At 36.8% G+C, this 22,441-nt stretch overlaps 1 protein-coding gene across 3 annotated transcripts in view; it reads left to right on the forward strand.

Annotated features, from left to right (window-relative positions):
- Positions 1-19,946, forward strand: part of SOHLH2 (spermatogenesis and oogenesis specific basic helix-loop-helix 2) — a 50,882-nt gene extending 30,936 nt beyond the window's left edge. For 2 of the 3 annotated variants that reach the window (XM_079137388.1, XM_079137390.1), the window contains exons 7-11: positions 9,553-9,700; positions 9,866-9,954; positions 10,600-10,721; positions 13,995-14,251; positions 19,764-19,946. In XM_079137388.1, the coding sequence (XP_078993514.1) occupies positions 9,553-9,700; positions 9,866-9,954; positions 10,600-10,721; positions 13,995-14,251; positions 19,764-19,808 (661 nt within the window). In that variant the 3' untranslated portion in view covers positions 19,809-19,946. Of the gene's footprint in view, positions 1-9,552; positions 9,701-9,865; positions 9,955-10,599; positions 10,722-13,994; positions 14,252-15,814; positions 16,131-19,763 lie in introns of those variants that run through there. The other variant, XM_079137389.1, reaches the window with a different exon arrangement.
- Positions 19,947-22,441: the final 2,495 nt, after the last annotated feature.

Below are 22,441 nucleotides of genomic sequence, written 5' to 3' on the forward strand. Positions count from 1 at the left end.
CCCACATTCAGTTTTGTTAGTCTTTTTTCATTTTAGTCATTGTAGTGATTGTGGAATGTTACCTAATTGTGATTTTTAATTTGTTTTGCTGATGATTAATGAGATTGAGCACCTTTTATGATGCACTTTGGGTCATTTGTATATTTTCTAATAGGAACAGTTGTTCAAGTCTTTTGACCATTTAAAAAAAAAGGTGGTTGTGTTTTTGTTGAGTTCTAAGAATTCTGTATATATTCCGAATTCAAATCCTTTATCAGATTTGTTTGTTGAAATATTTTCTCCCAGTCTGTAGCCTATTGTTCAGTTGTGTAACAGTGTTTTTTGATGAGCAGTAGTTTTTAAGATTTTTTTATGAATTCTAATTTATTAATATTTTAAAATATGTGCATTATTTTCTCTGTCTTGTATAAGAAATCACTGCTTCCACAAAGGTGCTATGGCATGTTCTTATGTTGTCTATAGGAAGCCTTATAGTTTTAGCCTTTCTGATGAAATATTTTGACAGGGACAAATATTAAAAGTTTGTTTTGTTTCACATGGCTATTTTCAACATTTTGTTGAAAAGGCTTTTTGTCTGGTGAATTATTTTGGCACATTCATAAAAACTAATTATGATCATCAACACATTTCTAGGCTCCTTATTTAATTCCACTACTAATCTGCTTTACTCCAGTATACACTGTCATGATTATTGTAACTTTACAACGAATCTTAAAATCAAAGCCTTCCAACTTCATTTTTTTATTTCCAGTTTGCTTTGGATATTAAAGGTCCTTTGATTTTTCATGTAAATTTTAAAATAAGCCTATAAATTTATTTTTGTTTTAAATCCTATTAGGATTTTGTTTTGTCTGTTGATCAGTTTGGGAAAGAATCAATATTGAGCAATGTTAATCTTCCATCTTTCCATTTTATTTTATTTTTCCAGTTCTGGGTATTGAACCCCGAGGTGTTCTACCACTAAGCAGCATCCCCAGTCCTCTTTATTTTATTTTATTTTTATGTTGAGACAGGGTCTTGCTACAGTTGCCCAGGCTGGACTGGAATTTGGTATCCTCCTGCCTCAGCCTCCTGAATAGCTGGGATTACAGGTGTGCACCACTATGCCCCACTACTGGCCAATTTTAAAATATTACTATTTTTGAATTTAAAGATAAAACTAGACATCCATAATTTGTTTCCAATCTTATAGGGAAAGTGCCAAATCCTTTGCCATTATAGTAAGCTATAGGTTTTTGTTTGTGCCTTTTATCAGCTTATGAAGGATTCATCTAGTCCTATTTTAAGTTTCATCATGAGTAGATTTAAATTTTTGTCAGTGTCTTTTTCTCTACATATTGAGATGATTACATGGTTTTCTCCTCTGTTAATGTGGACATTGCATTGATTAAAATGCTACACTCCACCTTGCCTTCATATATTTATCTTTTTTTATTTGTTGCTGTAGTAGATATGTTATTTTGTTAACAACGTTTGCATCAGTGTTTGTGAAGGATGTTTGGTATGTAGTTTTCTTAGAATGCCTATCTGATTTCTATATCAAGGAAAAGCTGACCTCATAAAATGAAAATCTTCTTTCCTCTTTTATTATCTAAAAGTGTTATGAAGCAATTGATAGAATTCAACAATAAGGTAATCTATGCCTGAAATTTTCTTCGTCAAAGGTTTTAATTACAAAGCCAATTTTTTTAATGATTATAGGACTAGATTTTCTATTTCTTTCCTGTGCCAGTTTGGATTAATTTATGTCTTTCATGAAATTTGTCCATTTTTAACTAAGTGTGTTAAACTTATTGAACAACTATATGTTCAAAATACACTTATTATCATTTTAACTTTTGTACACCCATGGCAATCGTTTCTTTCCTTGCTAGTATTGATAATTTGGTTTTTTTTTCCCTTAACCATAGCAAATTTTTTTAATCAGTTTTATTGAGTTTTTCAGAGACTGATTTTGATTGACTTTCTCTATTTTTTGCTCATTTTTAATATTTTGCCAATTTCTGTTCTTTCTGATTTTCTTCTTTCAATACTTCACTTTTTTATGTTTTCTTAAGTAAATTCTTAGATCATTGATTTTTAACAGTCTCTTTTATGTAAGCATTTACAGCTAAAACCCAAATGAAGGGTTTTTTTCTGATCATCTCATAAACTTTGGTATATTTTCATTGTCATTAGGCTCAAAATGTCTTCTCATATCCCTTCTGACTTTCTCTTTTACCACTGTCTGTTTAGAAGTGTGTAAGTTAATTCCATATGTTTGGAGATTTTTCAGATACTGAGTTATAATTACTTGTCATCTGAGAACATACTCTTAAGTTTTCATCCTTTCATAATTTCTGAGACTTACTTTATGGCCCAGACCGTGTTCTCCCTTGATGACTAAACCATATGCATTTGAAAATAATATGCATTCTTTGATTTGGGGGTGTAATGTTTTATAAATATTAGGTATAATTGATTGATAGTATTTTCCATACATTCTGTACCCTTATTCATCCCCCCACCCCACCCCCTGGGGTTAAAGAGATGGCTACAGATTGGTCTATTTCTCCTTTATTCCTGACAGTTGTTTTTTTTCTCCTGACAGTTTTTGTTTCACATGTGTGTGTTGAAAGTCTGTTGTTGGGGCCTGTCTTCTTGAGGAATTGATCCATTTATCACTGGGAAGTGATAACTTGTTTGTATTTTTTTATCTTAAAATCTATTTTGAAATTAATATAGCTTTCTTGTAGTTAGTGTTTGCATGATTTTCTTTTAAAATGTAAAGATATATACAAGTAATAAGTATTGCTTGTAAGTAGCATGTAGTTGAATCTTGGATTAATTTACTTGAAATGCAGGAGTTCACACCCAGGGCCTTGTGCATGATAGGCAAGTGTTCTACCACCAGACTATACCCCCAACCCTTGTTTTTCCTTTTTGTTTGTCCATTCTGATAGTCTCTGCCATTAAGTTGGAGTGTGTAGTCAATTTACATTTGATATAATTACTGTTAAGTTTGATTTTAGGTTTCAATTTTTCTGTTTCTTTTCACTAGTCTAATTTATTGTCTTTTTCCTTTCTCTTTATTTCTCATTGCCTGCCTTCTTTTAGATTCATCAAGTATATTTTAGCATTTTTATCTCCTTTATTATAATTTTTGCTAAAACTATTTTACTAATTGCACTAGGGATTATAATATGCATACTTAATTTACCATTGTCTACTTTAAGTTGGTGATATACTGTTAACATACAACTATGTTTACATTTTCTTTTTTGTTATTGTCATACATTTAACTTTTACTTGTAATATGAACCCTACACTGTTATTCATTTTATTTTAAAGAGTGACTATTGTTTCAGTTATCTATTACTTTGTAGCAAATTACCCCAGAATTTGGTAACTGAAAGCACCCCTATGTTTGTCATATCTCATGATTTTATGGGTCATCGGTTTGGGCAGGGCTTGCCTCCATGGTTCTTCTCTGCATGGTATTAATTGTGGTCACTCCATGGTTTGCAGCCAGAAAATGGCCTGTCTGGAAAGTCCAGCATAGTGCCATGTACATACATGGTCTCTTGATGGGGCTGCTGCAGGTTGTACTCAGGGGGCTGCTCTCTTTCGCTGTGGGCTCAGCATCTTTCCACATGGTCTTTCCAGCAAGTTACAGACCTCTTACACAAAAGCTCAGGGTTCTGTGAGGTCAACTTAGAAACTATGTCTACTGAATTGCTAGTCCCAGAAAAGCCATAGATTCCCTTTAAGCAGGCACATTTCAGAGGAGATTCAAGGGAAGGGAAAATAGATCCTGACTGTTCATTGGGCAAATGATAAATAATTTTCAGTCACATTAATTTGTAACTTTTTTTAAAACTCAAATTTAAATTCCTTTTTGAAGTAAAACAAATTCTTTGCTGTTTACCAGGTTATTTCTGAGTTACACAGATTCTCTCTCCATGTGTTTCCCTGCATTACCATGTTTGCTCCCGTATTCCCCCATTTAATCTTGGCTGTCCCAATCAGAGAAATGAAGTACAAAGACATGGTAGATATCTTAGCAAAGATCAACTGCTCATGACCTGTCAAATAAATGTATGCTATTGGTTTTTAAAATGTTAATAAAGAAAACGAGCCTTTTATATATTCTACTATATTTATCATTCTTCACTTTTTTGATAATCCTATTTTCATCAGATATTGTTTTCCAATAGCAAATAGTGACATGAAGGCATTTTCATAGGGATTTTGATATCACCAGACCTGGAGGGTAAGAAAGCTAAAGGAAATTCTTCAGGTTGAAGGGGAATAAAAACAAATACAAACTGAGATCTCCAGGAAGGACTGAACAGCACCAGAAGTGATAAATTTGCAAGTAAATATTTAAAAGCAAACATTTTTCCTTTTCATTTATTTAAACACTGATGAGTATTATAAGCCGAAATTATAGCATTGTATTGTGGGGTTTATAATGTCTATAGAGGTTGTAGATATGAAAATTACAACATGAAGAGTGGGATAAATGTACTTATGTGACTGCAGCATTTATATATATTATATGGCAATAAAATATTAACTCTAAATAGACTGAAAAGTTCAGATACATATGGTAATCCCTTAGACAACCTTAGCGAGATATGCAGAAGACATTGTTATAAAGCCAAAGGACAAATTAAAATTTGAATTTTAAAAATATTCAAATAGAAGCTAGAAACAGAGAACAAAAAACTAAAGAGAATACAGGAAAAAATATTAAAAATGGAAGGTGTTTATCCAACAGATAGGCAGAGATTTGTCAGGGTAGATAGAAAAAAAAAAAATCAAGACCCATATATTTGGGGATATAACTCTGTCTTAAAGTACTTGCCTAGCATGCATGAAGTCCTGGGTTCAATTCCAGTACCACTAAACAAAACAAATCAAAACAAAAAACAGTCATCTATCTGCTGTCTGCAAGAGATAAGCTTTAAATATATAGATAAATTAATAGAGAAACATACACTGTGAAAACAGTATAAGATCAGGTTGGTATGTTGATATTAAATGAAGTAGACTTGAAGGCAAACAATGTCATTTGAGTTTAAAAAAAGACATTTTTGTAATGAGAACTGTGTCAGTTTATCAGAATGATAAAAATCACACGTGATTATAATAGAGCTTCAAAATATTTAGATAAAAAATTCACAGAATTAAAGGGACAAATAGACAATTCTACAACAGTTACAGATTTATGATCACTTTCTCAGCAGTTTATACAACTAGATACCAAAAAAAAAATCATTAAGATACAAAAGGTGTGAACATTCTCAATCACCTTGATGTAATGGATATTTATAGAATACTACCCAATAACTGCAGCAGAACACTCTCTTCTATTTGTGGGCACACAGAACATTCACTTACAGACTGTGTGTTAAGGTATAAGAAGTTCCAGTTCAAAGGAAAAGAGTTGAATTCATGAAAAATATGTTCCCTAACTACAATGAAATTAAGTTAGAAATCAGTAAAACTTAAAGGGAAACCTGTATTACTTGGAAATTTAAAACAACATTCTAAATAACTTATGAATAGATGAAAAAATCATCAGAAAAAAGACAATATTTCAAAGCAAATGATTATGAGAATACATAGAACATATCAAAATTTGTGGGATGTAACTGAAGCAAAGCTTAAGGGAAACACTGTAGCTTTAAATGTTTAGATTAGAAAAGGTGATATAAAGTTCCATCATAAGTGAGAAAAAGTAAAGTAAATCCAAAGTAGGGAGAGCCTAGGAGAGAGAATGAACATAATTTATGAATATCATGAATAAAAGAGGCATTATCATTACAAATCCCATAAATATTTAAATATAATGGATAAACTTTAATACCTTTATGCCAATAAATTCAAAAACTTAGATGAAGCAAATTCTTAAACGGTTTGACAAAACTGATATGTGGTGAAGCAGAAAATCTGAATAGCCTAAATTATTAAAGATATTGAACTTGCCACCAATACCTTACCAAAAAGAAAAACTCCATGTGCAAATGTTTTTATCAACAAATTTCATCAAGCCATTAAAGAAATTCTACTCTGAAACAAAGTAGAGGAGGGAACACCTTCTAACCCATTTTATGAGGCCAGCATAATCTTAAATCTGATGCAAATATTATAGAAAAAAATTATAGACCAGTTCCCCTCATGCACATACACACAAATAAATTTAACATAATATTAGCAAACTGAATAAAAAATGATATAATGTATTATGACCACAGGTTTATCCTAGGCTTGTATAATAGTAAAAAATTAACCAATGTAAACCACCACATTTGCAGAATAAAGGAGAAAAAGCATTTTGTTAGCAGGTTCAAAAAAGTGACTTGGGGTGCAACTGAGCAATAGACTGTATGCTTTCTTGCCTACCATATATGAGGCCCTGGGTTCAATCCCAGCACCATAAATAAAACAAAACAAAAGTTGAAAACATTATGCTTTCTTGAAAAAAAAAAGTCTCTTAGCAGATACATGTGGAGGAAAACCTCCTCAGTCTGTTGAAGTGTATCTGTTAAAAAAAACCTATAGCTAAAATTTTGAATATTTCTAAAAAAGACCAGAAACAAGGTGTGTCCATTGTTACCATTTCAGTTCTTCATTAAGTAGACAATTCCACCCATTATAATTAGACAAGATAAGATTAGGAAAACGCAAAGTCCTTTCATTTGTAGATGGCATGATAGTTTTTGTATAAAGTCCTAAAACATCTACAGAAAAACAAAATATTTGACAAATCCTGAGGATAGGCAAAGAACCCCTAAGACTTAATAATAATAATCCCTGGATTTCAATCAAAATGTAGGCGAAATACTCAAACAGACACTTTACAAAGAAAGATACACAAGTACCCAATAAGCACAGGAAAAAGTTGTGCAACATCATTAGTTGCGAGGGAAATGCAAGTTAAAGCATAATGAGGTATTACCATATATTTTGTAGAAAGACCTAAAACTACTGGCGATATTAAATATTGCCAAAAGATTTGAAACAAGTCTCATACATTAATGGTGGGAGTGTAAAATGGTACTACTTTGGTAATAGTGCTGCTAGTTTTTTTTTTTTTTTTTAATAAATTCATAAAACAATGTCATTTCTATTCCTAGATGTTTAGTCAAGAGAAATGAAAACAAACATTCACAAGACAGATATACAGAATGGTCTAGCCACTTTAGTCATAATGACCCAAACACTAGAAACAGCACAAGTGTTCATCAATAAGGGAATGGATACATACACTGTGGCACATTTATTCTGTAGATTACTATTGTTCAACAAAAAGGAGCAGGCTTCTTTCTGATATAGGCAACCACGTGGATAAAAATCTCAAAAACAAGCCTAGTAAAAGAAGCCTTATATAAAGACTTGAGTTGATTTATGTGCTGCTTGGGGACAGGCACAAGTAATGTTGCATGGAAAAAATCAGAAATGTGGTTGCCTCTCATGGGGATAAGGGTAGTAATGACTGGGATGAAACAAAGGGAACTTTCTGGGGTTCTGAGAGTTGATTAGCATTTCTGTTGTGCAGGTGTATGTATTTGTCCAAATTCATAGAATGGGACCTTTTAAGATTTATTTTATCTTATATAACTTTTACCTGAAAATAAAGTAATTTGAGCTTTGGTTAATGATAACATTCAGGGGTGATGTCTGCGACCTAATTGAAATGCTTTACTATAACAAAACTGGTTGATGTATGGACAGTGGGGTGATACATGTATGATTAGAGGAGTGACAGTGAATTTTAATCCCCAAGCAGGGGGTACATAGGTATTCACTTCAGCTTTTCTGTCTGTTCAAACATATTCCCAATTAATGCTGAGGAAAATATTTAAAAAGCATCTTTCATGTTGAAAGTGACATATGTCTAGAAAAAATATTTGGAGAGTGTAGAAAATAAAAGAAAGAAATATTACCCACAGTGGAGCCATCCAGAAATAACTATTACTTAATATGTTTATTTTTCGTCACTTTTCTGTGCTTCATTTCTGCTTCATTTAATGGCTGGGATTATATTCTACGTGCTGTCCTGCATCCTAGTTTTCCTCTAATTATCTTTATAACATATTCTTCCACTGCCAAATGTTATTCTACTGAACTTAGGGTTAGGGTGAGGGTTAGGGTTAGGGTTAGGGTTAGGGTTTAGGGTTTAGGCCACTGTAGTTGGCCTAAGGCATCCTTCTATGTTATGTGTTTAGACTGTTTTCTGTATTTTACTAACACATACTTCCATAATGGGTATATTTTTACAGTTTGTTTTTAGATTATCCCTTTAAGATAGGTCCTTATAAGTGTAAGTACTATGTCAAAAGTTATAAAAGGTTTTTGGGCTGCAGTTGTGACTCAGTGGTAGAGTGCTTGCCTAACGTGTGAGGCACTGGGTTTGATCCTCAGCACCATATAAATATTTTTTTAAAAAAGGTACGTCCATTTATAAATTAAAAAAATATTTTTAAATATTGTTTTAAAGTTAGGTTTTAAAGCCAGTCACATAGTCAAATTGTTGACTTCCCCACTTTTCTTTCCAGAATGGTGCCTGACACCTCTGAAGAAACCCCAGAACCCCCCAAAGCCCAATAAAAATATCACTCATCTAGAATATTTGACCACTAACTGTATATCAGACCACATTTTAAAAACTTAATTTCTTTGCCATTCCAAGGCCCAGAGATGTTTAGTAATGTGCTTACAGTCCTAGCTGGTAATTAGCAGAGTCACCCTGTATGTTATCACTGTATCCAGCCCAAACAGGTGTATTATTAAATGCTTCATTTATGAGCACACTGAAGAATGAAGGCATCAAGGGATTAAACCAAATCTACATTTCTATTTCCCTTCAGTATTCTGAAAGATCTAGTTTCCTTCTGATGTTATCCTGGACATTGTTTTCATTTGCATGTCATTTTATTTGTTCTGTTTGAACTTTCCTCATGGAAAGAAAGTCATCTTCTCATTTTCCTTTGGCTCAGGCCACTGAATTACATGTAAAGCCCATTTGTTACAAGGTGCTAATTGATCTATTGTTGGAATTTGGTCCATTCCCAGTGACATCAATTTATCAAGATGCTGACTGTGAGAGTGTGTGTGTGTGTGTGTGTGTGTGTGTGTGTGTGTGTGTGTACACATGCACAAACATACACATGCATATATGTTTACAAGACGCACACAGAGCATGTGGCTCTCTCCTCAGAGGGCAGAATATTCTGTAGGCAGTGAGAGTCTGTTTTCTCCCCGGTGTGTGTGCACCTTGTATACTGCAGCAGGCCCAGGGTGAAGGGTCTGGGTACAAGGTACAAACATTGGACTTTAACAGCAGTTCTTGTGCAGCATGAGCAGGTGCCTGGGAGTTTGTGATTTCAGGAGTTGTGAGTGCCGCTGGCTTGTGGGGACATGACCTTTCTCTGAAAGAGACTAGATGGGGAAGAGTACAGGCCATTCCTTTGCAAACAAACCCAGAAGGAAGGAAGGATTGTCCTTGTGTGCCGGAAACAAATGAGACTAATTATTCCTTATTTACTGCCATTCTTTGATCAGAGAAAGAATCAAATATTGCTGTGAGCAGCTGCGTACGCTCTTGCCGTATATAAAGGGGAGAAAGAATGATGCGGCTTCAATTCTTGAGGCAACAGTTGATTATGTGAAATATATCCGGGAGAAAATCCCACCAGCCATTATGGGCCAGGTATTCAGCTCCTAAAGCTTTAAATTTTATCCTTATAGACAATGCTATTTAATGCTATACAATTTTATTTCAACTTTTTTTAACTGGAAATGTTTGTGTCTTTGTATATGTGTAAAAATACCTATTATCTATTTAATGTTATCTGTCAATCACTGTATGTTTCAGATTACAGAAGCCCTTCAGAACAATAGGAGGTTTTGTAAAAAGCAAGTGCCTATCCAGCTATCCCTCCCAGGCACTGTCTTGGCCCAGAGGTATGATGAGGGCTCTTGCGAGTCCAAAGCCTGCTTGTTGTTTTTCTCTCATGCTGATGACAGATGTGTAGACAGGAATTGGATTCATCCATGGTGAGAACTTAGGTACTTAGTCAGGATCAGTGAACTTTTCCCATTGCTGATGTATATCATTTCATTATAGCAATGAACACATGCAATACTCTCAGGCTCCTGGTCTTTATTATTTTTCTCACTCCTCCTTTTGTTATTTAAGGACCTTAAAGTGGAGGTTGGCTGTGCCTGACTATAGTGACTGTGGAGTTCAGCAGGGGCATGATGGATTCTAATGTGCCTGTGTCCAGGAGGTTGAAGGCCCTGGTACATGCAGACAAGAATTTCAGTTAGCAGTCCTTAAATAAACTCCCTAGTACAAAATGTGATATGCCGAATGATAGCCTACTTATTTAGATTTATTAGAATATGTAGACAGAGAAACTGTAGAGGAAAAGCCAGTCATTCCTAAAGAAGCATCATGGATCCTGTTCAATTCTTTGTTCTCATATTTTAAATAATCCATAGGTGAGGCTCTGTCAGGGTTTTTTAGAACTTGATTGGTAGAAGAGCATTTGAATTTAGCAGTGTTCTGGAGGGATATAAAAACTGTTATTTATTGTTTCCTTTTAGGGAAAACAGTGTGTTGACAAGCACTTACTCCCCTGTGAGAGGGATCCAGTTCCTGGCTAACAAGTGCTTGAATGTGTATTCCATTGATACTGGCGGGGACTCCTTGGATCAAATTGTGAGAGGTGAGCCACATCTAATGCCGTTGCTGCTTATGGGGTGCTGGGGCCTGTATGGACATCCTTTGCGCATTCGGGCTTCTGAACATTTGCTCGCATAACCAGGGGATTAAGTGTAGCTGAAAGATTACACCATGAGTCCTTCCAGTGTTGTCAGCTTGAAGTTCATAACGTGGCCATGGATATTTAAATAATGTTATCCCAGAAGTTGGATTCAGTTGGATTAAAAACTGACCTTAATTACCAGAAAATTCATCTTGCTGCATTGGTAATTTGTTTTATTTTAAATAGAATCTAAAGGGAAGGGAAGTATGGTTGTCCCTCAGTATCCATGGGGGATTTTTTCCTGGATCTACCTGCAGATACCAAACTCTGGATTCTCAAGTCCTTTATATAAAATGGCATGCTATTTTCATATAAAATGTCCATTCCTCTCTCATACACTGAATCTTTTCTAGGTGACTTACAATATCTAATACAATGTAAATGCTGTGTAATTAGTTGTTATATTGTGTTGTTTAGGGAATAATGACAAGAAAAATAGTCTGTGCCTATTCAGTACAGATGTAATCAAAAAATTTTTTCTTTTCAATCCATGGCTGGTTGATCCCTAGATGAGGAATCCACAGATACAGGGGACTGATTGTATTCATATTAATTCAGTACTGATGGTGTACTGAGCATTTAACATAGTATTTACCTCCTCACTTTTCTGCTTAAATTACGCCTTCTCCGTGAGTCCTCAATTGCCCAGTTAAAGCTGCACACTCTCACCATACATGATGCAGGGGACTCCTCACCTACTTTCTCTGCTGGTTTTCTCATAACACTCACTACCTGCTAATATTCTTTTCTTGTATGTTTTATTAATTGCCTGTCTTCTCCCATTAGATTGCTGACTAGAGTTGGGAAGGTTTTTTGCTTTTGCTTTTTGCCCGTTTTGTTTATTGCTTGTATTTTTAATACCTAAAACAATGACTAGCGCACAGTTGGTGCTCAATAAATGTTCATTATGCAAACATTCATTGTCCACTTGGACGCATTTTTGTCATATGTGCTGCATAAACCTAGGCATGCCCACATATTTATAGAAATAAGATGGGAAAGAATAGAGTCAAACAAAAAGAACACAGCAACTAGTTTGTGACTTTTGGTATTCTTGAAGATAAATCTCAGTTGAGAAACCAGTAAGGCATGGAATTCCTCTCCGGAATGCTGAATGCTGGGTGATAGGTCTGCCTGTCTCTTTGGCCAGCTAGTCTTAGGTGACCCTTCTGCTGACTTCTTCCAAGAGATTCTGCTCTCAGCACCTCCCTTGTGCTGAGAATGCCCTCCCAGTCACTCTCCAGTTGATTCCAATTCTGTCCCTTAGTTCTCTCCTTAAATGTCCCTACCTTAAAGATGAGGACACATAGATGAACGAGAGACACTTCTTTTTCTCATAGAGCTTGCAAATCAGTGGCAGAGAACATCACAAAAGCAAACCATGGTTCACCCAGTATTTTATGTGCTGTAGTAGAGGTACTATGTGCATGTATGGGGGTATAGTGGGGACCAGGTGAACAAGAGGTCCCTAGGATTAATATCTAAAATCAGAAGAGAAAGGGGCCAAAAATAAAACCCAGTCCTTCTTATTCATATAATCAGAGAAGCCTCAGGGTGTTTTTAGTCAGTTTAGACTTTTCTGGCCTAGGGAAGAGAGAAAGAAAATGGAGCAGGGGGACATGTCACCGTAAGCCACAAACTGTTCAAAGTACCTGTGGCTGAATGTGACATGGAATGATTAAATTGGCCTAGATTAAAACAGATAGAGGTCAGACCGCAGGCAGATCCCTGTCAATGTTATTTCTTGAACATGCAACACTGTTTATATTGTGCAGAAAATCTGAAGTACCATTTTCATGGCAGAGTTCAGACCCGTGTGTGCCCCTGCATCTTATAGCATTGCATCATCCAAAGAGATTGCTCTTGGGAAGACACAAATACACTAGGAGCAGAGGCTTGTGGCTTGTTCAAACCAGAGGATACCTGCAAGGTCAATCAGTCAAATCCCCACTTTTTTTTGTTTGTGTGTATTTTTCCTTTTGAAAAGCAATACAGGTCCTTTGCTACTCTAAGCTCATAACAGATCATTTTGTATGTATTCTCTTCAAGTCTTTTTTCTGGGTGTATTTTTCTGTAGTAGTAAACATATTGAACATCCCATTTGTTTCCTGATTGTTTTACTTAACTTTGTGTCATATATGCTTTAATCTATTGTAACACAGCTCTCATCACCATTTTAATGGTTTTAATAGTTTAGCAAATGATTTATGGAGTGATTTTCTTAGCCATCTTACCTATATTTAGCACTTCTATTTGGGAGCAGAGAGATTTTACACATTACATGATTGGAAATACTTCCCCATATATAGGGTTTTCTGTATTTTGGGCTTCTCCTTAGACTGCATTCCTGGAAGTTTGTCATGGATGAGTTAGAGAACAGAGAACATGAGAGTGTGTGTGTGTGTGTGTATCTCCTAATGTATGATGCCAAATTACTTTTTAAAGAGGATCAGAAGAATTGCTGTGAGTCAGGTCTTGCAAATTTCACTCTTACCACCCAGGTCAGAAAAGTGAAGGATATCAAAGCCAAGAGGCTACCCAAGGTCCTAAAATTTCTGTGCTGAGCCTAACCTGTAACATGGACATGTTTAGACTTTATTAGTTTGTCTTTTGCATTAATCTATGTACACATTTGCTTTATTTTTCACAAATATTCCAGGTATATTTGCATTTAAAGTATACATAAAATTACATTATTTCAGTTTCATTATTGTTGATGTCCCAAAAAAATGATATTCACAGTGTTACTTGAAATTACATTAACATTTTATATTTAAATATTTTTTTATGGTATGAGATGTTATTTCTCACTTCAGTGGCAGAAAATCAACCAGGCTTTATTCTTGGATGAATGGAGTTGTTCTTTCCCACATTCTTCCTTGCTTCATAGTGATGGCCAGTTTTGATTATGATGGAAACCCAACACACACACACACACCAAGAGGCACAGAAATTTGCTGTTCCTCTAAAAATCTCTTTTCACGACACATGAAAACTAATTTATAATGTGTATAATGTATTAAATATCACTTTTGTCCATCAGCATTTGAGCATAGCAGTAGTACAAGTATGTAATAAGAGGAAATGAAACAGAACAATATATTTTAAATATGGTCACCTAGAGACATGGAATTATGTATATAGTATTGACAGATGCTTGTTTTCTTATTACAGGTCAGTCAGGCTCCACTTCAGAGAGTGACGTTGGTGATTTGTATAAAACTCGAATTCCCAGTGCAGCCCTCTCCCTTAATTCCTTTCATGCTCTCAGATACTATTCTAAAGTTATCCCTTCCTATGATGCACCTGCCGTAACAAATCAGAGCATTTCAATTCATTTACCGTCAGCTGTGCCCAAAGTCTCAAAGTTTCTCCCCCAGCACTGCAACTCTGTGCTGGGCCAGACGTGTACAACACATCCCAACTGTCTGGTAAGTCTTTGGGGGGTCTGTGAGTCAGTCTGAACTCTCCCTCTGGCCAGCAGAGTACTTGGACTTCATTGTCATACTGTGGTTGGAAGGCTCTAGAGACCTAGAGCTGTGCTGGTTTTTAAGTTACTCCGCCTGATGGGCAAAAACCAGTACAGTAGATCCAGGTCCTGATTTTCCAGTCTGCAGGGCTGGTATCTGAATTTCTAGAATCAGTGAATCTGTGTTGGACATTACATGACCAGATGGAACCTGATGTCCTCTGGTGCTGATTGCCCCTCCCCTCTGCTTCTACTCAGCTCCTAGGAGGCCACAGTCTGTTTTACCATCCTCACCCTCAGCTGACTCCATAACTGGCTGCAGCTTACTCTCTCCTGCTGGTCTCCCTCACTCCCACTATATCAAAGCCTCACGTTCCAGTCACCACCAGGCAGATTTCAGAGAATAGATATAATGTAACAGATAATCATTGAGCCCTCATGCTCTAGCATCATGCTTACCTGTTGGGCTAAGAAGATGGTATGTAAAAACAGACATGTGATCCCTGCTTTTGTGAGGTGTCATGGAGTTGCTGCAAAGAAGCAGCCACTTGGGATATGGCCTGGAGCATGTAAGGAAATATCTCAATATATGTAATATAATCTGGACTCAAAAGAGGGGAAGATCTGCTTGCCCCTGAGAAGTTCTGTCAAGCCAAGCTCTAAAGACAAAAAATTAGCCAGGTAAGGAGTTCCAAGTCAAGGGTGAGGGAGGGGAAGAGCATTCCAGGCAGATAAATTAGCATATGGAAACTGTAGAACCTTTATTTTTAGAAGAACTTCCAGTTTTAGTGAAAGACCCAAACAGAATTAACCTGCTTAAAATGAACTTCTGATAACCTTAATATTGTTGCTAATACTTTTGCACATAAATAATACCTGACATGTTTTGAGGACTCAATAGATAATGTGCCATTCGTGTATTTAATGTGGATGATTTAAAGGATCCCAAAGCAATCCTTTGAGGGTAGAATCTGTTATTATCTCTGTATGATGTCTATAAAATGGGAATAATAGTGACTGTCCCAAAAAATGTCATATGAAAAATATTCCAAAAAGAATTCCAAAGAAATATTAGAACCTGAGGTTATAGTAATGTTGCTAATGATCATCAGTATTCCAATGGGAAGCTCAGGGTAAATGAAAGAAAAGGTTTCAAAATTATTATTTATTTATTTGAGATGGGATCTGCTTTATTGCCCAGTTTGGGCTCTAGCTGTTGGATTCAAAACAGTCCTCCCACCTCAGACTTCGAAGTAGCTGGGTCTACAGGAACTTGACATAGCGCCAAGAACATTATAAGTTGTTGACACTTACTTACTCCTTGTGGTTTTGTTGCTGAATTTTAAGAAAATTACTTTTAATAACAGTACATATTTTAAAACCTGTAGGTTTAGTCACCTGAAGATTTCACATGGTTTTACAAATTATTTCATCGTTTTTGGACATCAAAAATACATTTGTGACACTACGAATAAGAATGGGCAGGATTCGATTAATGTTTTTTTTTTTTTTCCCCCCTCTGCAGCAACAGTTTTGGGCATATTAACAGCACATGTTTGAAATTCACATTGTAGACCACCTGCTGGTCACAGTTTGACAATACAGGAAGAGTGGAACAAAGAATAATTTTGAAAGCTACACCCAGAGACCTAATATCAAAAGAGCTGGCATTGTCTGGCTTCTGATAAATGTGCTAACAGCTTCTGCTGATAGAAAGACAGGCTGTGAAAGTGTAAGCCACAGGCTTTCACTCATCCACATACACACTTGGATCTCCCTCATCCAGAGAACTTCAAGAAAAAATGGCCTAGGTGACCTAGACTCTTTTTTTTTTTTTTTTCTCATCAAAAAATATTCCACAGTTTATAAAAAAATATTACACTACAAAGAAGATCCATGTGGACTTGATGAAAGGATAAGATTGGAAAGGTGCATTGACACAGCTGTGTCACTGAGCACAAATACTACAATTTGATTCTTATTTTAGTATCAATAAGAATTACTGTCACTTACTTCTAGATGTTATCTTTTCTAGATTTGACATTTTAAAGAGCTTCCTTCTTTATCCATCATCCAAAAACTAAGCTATATAGAGAGATGCTGAAGGGTGTCTGCCTCTTCCCTTAACTACTAATGAATAAATTGATGTGTTTGCCTTTGCATTTCACAAACCTTTGCATACAAAGATAAGCTAATATTAGGCAAGATTTTCTTTCTGGATCCTTAGTTGCAGACTAGCAGATCTCTGCATTAGGAAAAAAAAAAAAAAACTGTTGAAAATTGGGGGAGAAAAATATTTGTTTTATATTTCACCAAATAGTTCTTATGCATAAGTTTTATTAAAGTATTCAGTTCTGACCCTGAAAATTGTCTTTATTTCATAAACATGATCCCTCTTTTAGTCCTACTATGCAAGGAATTTGATTTTACCAGATTTTTTAATTTGAAAAGCTTAATGATTCAGGCATGATTTTCATGTTAAATTGTATAACATGATTGTATAAGATGATGGAATCTGTAGATGTTTGACATAATTATGAAATAACTTAAAAGTTTCTAAAGTTCTGTGCTTATTACTACAAATGGTAATGTGCTTATTACTACCCTTCATATTCTTGCCTGTAAGTGCTTTGAATTGAAAGAGAACCTGCTGAGGTATTCTGGGCACTTGAAGGATTGCCCATGTCCCCAGCTGGTCTGGATTGCTGATGGGTCTTTTGCTTTGGTGGTGGTTTTTCTAGATCCACCTGTGAAGTGGGAGATGCCTACAGCTGGGAATTCTTCAACAGATGACCCAGGGAGTGTTACCCTCAGAGCTATCTGACTATATGTTGGTCGTCTTTATTCTTTCACATGAAAAGGAGTCTAAAAGATCCATTATTAAAGCTATATTGTATTTTCAAAGCCAGTTCCATGATCCTCAATTTCATGCACATGTCCAAATTCTTTTCTATGATGCAAAATTTCATTTTTAATAAATTATGCTCTTCCCAGTAATCTCAACTCTCAGCCAAAGAGGCGAGATTAGCTGGGTCTCAGCCCTTAGAGAAAGAGTGGGATTTTCTTTGTAAAATCAAGTTGACTGGCCATGAGACACTGCATGTGCAATTTTCACAATGAAAAAAGTGCAGGATGGGGCTGGGGTTGTGGCTCAGTGGTAGAGCACTTGCCTCGCACATGGGAGGCACTGGGTTCAATCCTCAGCAACACTTATAAATAAAGTGAAGGTATCATGTTCGTATCCAACTAAAAAGTTTTTTTTTGTTTTTTTTTTTTTTTTTTTTTTTAAAACGGTGCAAGAAACTTGCCTAGAATAGGGGATGGCTTATAGGTTTCACACTGGTGGAGGCAGGCTTGGCAAGAAAGACTTGGTAGACAATCCAGTGTAGTCTGAGAAGAGGCTGAGGACTAAGATGGACCCTCATGTTTCTGGCTCATATTTCTTACTATTCACTGAGAGAGCACAAGGCCAAAGCACTTGGAGGAATGGCACTAGAAGATGACAATTTTATTTGTGACCGTGTTGCACTTGAGGTAGTGGTAGGATATCCTAGTGTAGGTAGCCAAAATACATTCAGGTATGTGCAGTGCAGGCAGGAGAGCTGGGTGAGAGATGAGACCGGTTGAGGTATCATCAGCACTGAGAGGGGAATTCAAACATTACATGGTAGGAATGTCCCAGGTGATCCATAGGACCTGGTCACCCTGTGGTTACACTATATAATTCAGCATAAAAAATCACTTGGTCAGACTCCTAATGACATTAAGCATTGCCAGTTACCAAAGATCTGAGGTACATGAGTAAAACCTTAAATGCAGAGGGGCACAAATTGCTAGCAGCCGGTGTTTTTTTTTTGTTGTTGTTGTTTTCCTACCAGTTTTTTTAAATATGAGAAATTGAATTTCTCCTTATTTCTAGCTTCTGAAAAACTCAAAGCTTAGGCACAACTGCTTGATCGAAGTGCCTGCCTTTTTACATGGGATATCAGTTTTCCTTTTGATCACTCTTCCCAGTCTGCCTCATTCATTAAAGTGCTTGCCTGGTCCCTGCAGGGGACCTGAAAGCACCACATATAAATAAATGAAGGTACTGTGACTCCTGAAAGAGCAGTGGCTCTTTTGTACATAGGAATCACTTATACAGGTATGGGGGAACTTGTTTAAATTCAGATTCCCAGGCCATACCCCATTGGTACACTTGGCTTCTGGTACCTGGGAATCTGCATTGTAACAAACCCTATTGGATATATATGCAGATATATGGTTATTCCTGCTTTAAACATATCCTTTGCACTTAAACAGCTGCAGATAAACACAGGAGACAGAAAAACAGAAACAAACCAAACTGATACGTCATTGACTCTCAAACTTGGCAACACTTGTTTATTTAGTAAACAATCCCTTTTAGGATCCTTATCCAGAGCTGCTCATTCCAGAGTTGTAGAGTGCAGTACTCTGCATAGGTAGGATGATTCTGATGCACAACTAGGTTTCGAAGCCACTGACACATTTATAACATGCTACTCAAGGGTGTAGTAAGGACTGGAAACCAGTGTTTTAGTCTGCTTTGAGTTAATGTGACCTTTATAACAACAAGAACAACTTAGAGGAGGAAAAGTTGATTTTGGCTTACAGTTGCAGAGGTTCAGTCCATGGTCAGCCAACTCCATATCCCTGGGCCCATGGTGAGGCAGAACTTCATGGCAGAAGGGTGTGGCAAAGAATAACTGCTCAATTTGTGCAACCAGGAAGCAGAAATCCTGAGTGCAAGGATCCAGGGATAATATAATCCCCAAGAGCACAATCCCAGTGACCTACTTCCTCTAGCCATACCCTACCTGCCTAGAGTTACTACCCATTAATCCATTAAAATGATTAATCCATCAGATGGATTAATCCACTGATTAGGTTGCAGCTCTTGTAATCTAATGACCTTCTGAAAATTCCTGCATTTGTCTCACACGTGAGCTTTTGGGGGACACATCGTATCCAAACCATAACGGGAGGCAAAGTACAAAGAACATAACCCTCCCCAGTCCAGAATTACCTACACCCTGATGAAGAAAGGTTTTGCTAAGGAGGTGGGTTCAGAAACTGCTTTGGTAAGTGTGATGACGACATAGCACAGTTATGGGGAAATTCAAATATGGGAGTGGATGCTGGGAGTTTCCAGTAGGTATGTCTCAGGAAAATGAGTGAGGTAGGGTTGCCCTCAGTTTATCTAGATGGCAATGGAAACTGCTTGGGTGAAGGGAGGTGCTTTGAATTTTTACTAAATCTTTTATATTTGTAAAGTTACTCTAAAGGTATTGTTCAACATTGAATACCACTTGAGCATAGTGGTACTATGCAAAACAATGAACATTGGTCATTTCATGGCATTGACCAGACCAAACCCAGAGCCTTCTGGCAGTTTTCTTTCCACCTATCAGGTACGTCCCTCATTCTCCCCTTTCCTTCTGTGTGTCTCCCAGGTACATGGAATGAGGAAACAGGAAACCCAGGATCACCTTGGTTAATCTGGTATCAAGAGCTGTTTTCATCACCATGGAAACATGACACTTCTGTGGAGGACAGAGAAATCCCTTATCTTTTTTTTCAAGGTTGTTTTTACATTCCAGAGTAATGTTCTTTCTGAAAACACTAGGAAAAAATTTTTTTAAAAAATCGGGAAAATGTGCACGCGCGCGCGCGCACACACACACATTTTTATATCACATAATATCTTGTATGCTACTGAATTTTACTCATCAGATTGTAGTAAAACTATATTTTTATCTCAAATCAGCTTTCTGGAAGTCAGATTATAAAACAAGTGTGATTGAACACTGCTGGGAGAAACTTCAGTGAAATAGATTTCTAAAACACACAGATCAACTTGTTCTGAGAAGTGGTCTGCTAAACTGTGTATTCCAAGAAGTCTTTGCAGATATTTCTTTCTACTGATTTCTAACCCAAATATCCTTAAGGGTATGTGAGAGTGTTGGGAATGGTGGTATTTTATAAAACATGAATCTCTCCTCCTCAGCTTTGTTCCCCATTTTTCCTTTTTTCCCCCCTTTTTCCCCCTTTCATGTGCGACCCCTCCCGATGTGTGGTTTCTGCCTTTATAAACCTACAAGATTTTCTGCTAGGGACTCGACTTCTCGAGTTGGGTCCCAGCGCGCTGGAATAAACGCCTCTTGCGGTTTGCATCAAGTGACGCCTCCTGCGGTTGATTGGGGTTGCCGTCCATCCATGGGACAGAGTTGGGGTTTCCTTTTTGGGGGCCTTACACTCTCAACCTGTCTAAGCTACTTCATTATGTCCCTCAAACAGTATCTAAACTCATAAAAAATTCTATGGCATAGGAGTTATGAGACCCCGTGTCATTTTTAAGCCCCTGACAAGTCTCGACGTGGCAAGTACCTTGCAGATTACTTTCCCATAGACCTGAAGTAGAACTCAATTTTGAACTACAAACCATTGAAAAGTTGAAAACCTTTCCCATAGCCATGGGTATATTAAGGTATGTACATAGAAACAAGAATAAGCTTACTGGTTTCTTTCCCTTCTCCTGTGGGTTCATACTGATTTTCTCATATTGTATTGTAATACTTCTGAACCTAATGTTCATTAAACATTAATAAACGGGAAAAACCCTCAGGATTCACAGTCCTGGAGTAATTTTTTTTTAATTTTTAGGTTTTATTTACTATAATCAAAAGTTGAAGCATTGATTTTTATCTCCTAATAGAGCACTATAATTGAACTACCCTTTTGTGACATTTAACTGATAAAATAATTATTTTAGACGTCTTGCCGAAAGAGACATTCTGTGATTTTCTTTTCCTAGTGCAAAGGAAGTTCTGCTCTTTCATAAGGTCAGGTGAGTCAAGAGCTGGACAGAAATGCCCCTAAGCCTTTGACAGAGTCAAGGAAAGCAAAAGAAAATGCTGTTTGGAAAAATTTGTGAACAGATTGTCCTGGCATTAAGGGACTTTTTAAAGGGTTGATCCTAATCTTGTGCAACTGAGAAAGTACTGCAGGATTTACTGAGCTCAAAATACTCTCTTGCTTTCTTGAGACACATGAGAAAAATTGCAGATGGAGAAGGGAATTCCTTTCTTGACCACCATGGCCCTCACCCTGTGAGGCAAGAGCCTTAAGTTTTAATATAAATATTATTGCTGGCCACAAGACTTCGCAGCTCCTTTTTAAAAACCTAGCCACAGAATTGACTGGCAGAAAATGTGTTTATACTTAGTATCACTATCAATTCTCCCTAAAATGGAAAACCTGCAACAAAGGATGCAATAAAATGCTGTTCTCTGGGGTGGGATTGTGTCACACAAGGGGCGGTTACAGGGAGATCATGTTAAGGGATTTGCACTTACAACCTTGGCTGTGATCCAGGCAAGGCTGGAAAAAATACTCCCAGTTTTCTACCCCAGCAGCAAATGATGTAAATTTAGTCTACAAGGAGGCATGTCCACGGCTGAGGTTGGCAGAGGTGAATGTGAAGGTGGTTGTATAAATGGTTTGTTTGTTGAGGCTGAAAATAGTTTTACGAAAGGAGATACCCGGACAGCATTTTATCACAGGTTAACTGCATTAGAGAAATTGGGTTAAAATGTTAAATCTCAGCTACTAGAATTGGCTTTGTGTCATTTGGGTATTTCCTTCACATGCTAATGAAAGCTCAAGAATACTAATCAGATCCCTTTGGCAAAGCCAAGCCAATCATGGCAGGCTTCCAGCCGAAAATTATTTTTCACTGTGTACACTTGGATATTCTGCTCCCACTTAAAGGCAAGGAAGCAAAGCTATGGGGACTGTTTCCTCCTTGGCCCAGACCTGCCTCCTCCTCCATGTCCCCAATACTGTTCCATTTCCTAGGACCTTACCTTTATCATGAATACAGATTTGCCTCTATATCACCCAGTGCCTGATGCTCATCCAAATCCTACTTGTCCATTGTTCAACTCTGGGCACTGAGTACCTTCCACATGGGCAAGCTCCCATAAGGGAGGCAATTTGGTGTCTTGGAAAGAGCATGAATTTGGAAGTCACAATGATGCCCTCATGGCCTAACACTACTATCCCCTAATTGTGTACATTTGGGTAAATTATTTACCTCCTTTCACCCGTTTCCTATAAAATGGGGGTGCCC

The sequence above is a fragment of the Sciurus vulgaris genome, assembly GCF_902686455.1.
Source record: "Sciurus vulgaris genome assembly, chromosome: 4".
Taxonomy (NCBI): Eukaryota; Metazoa; Chordata; class Mammalia; order Rodentia; family Sciuridae; genus Sciurus; species Sciurus vulgaris.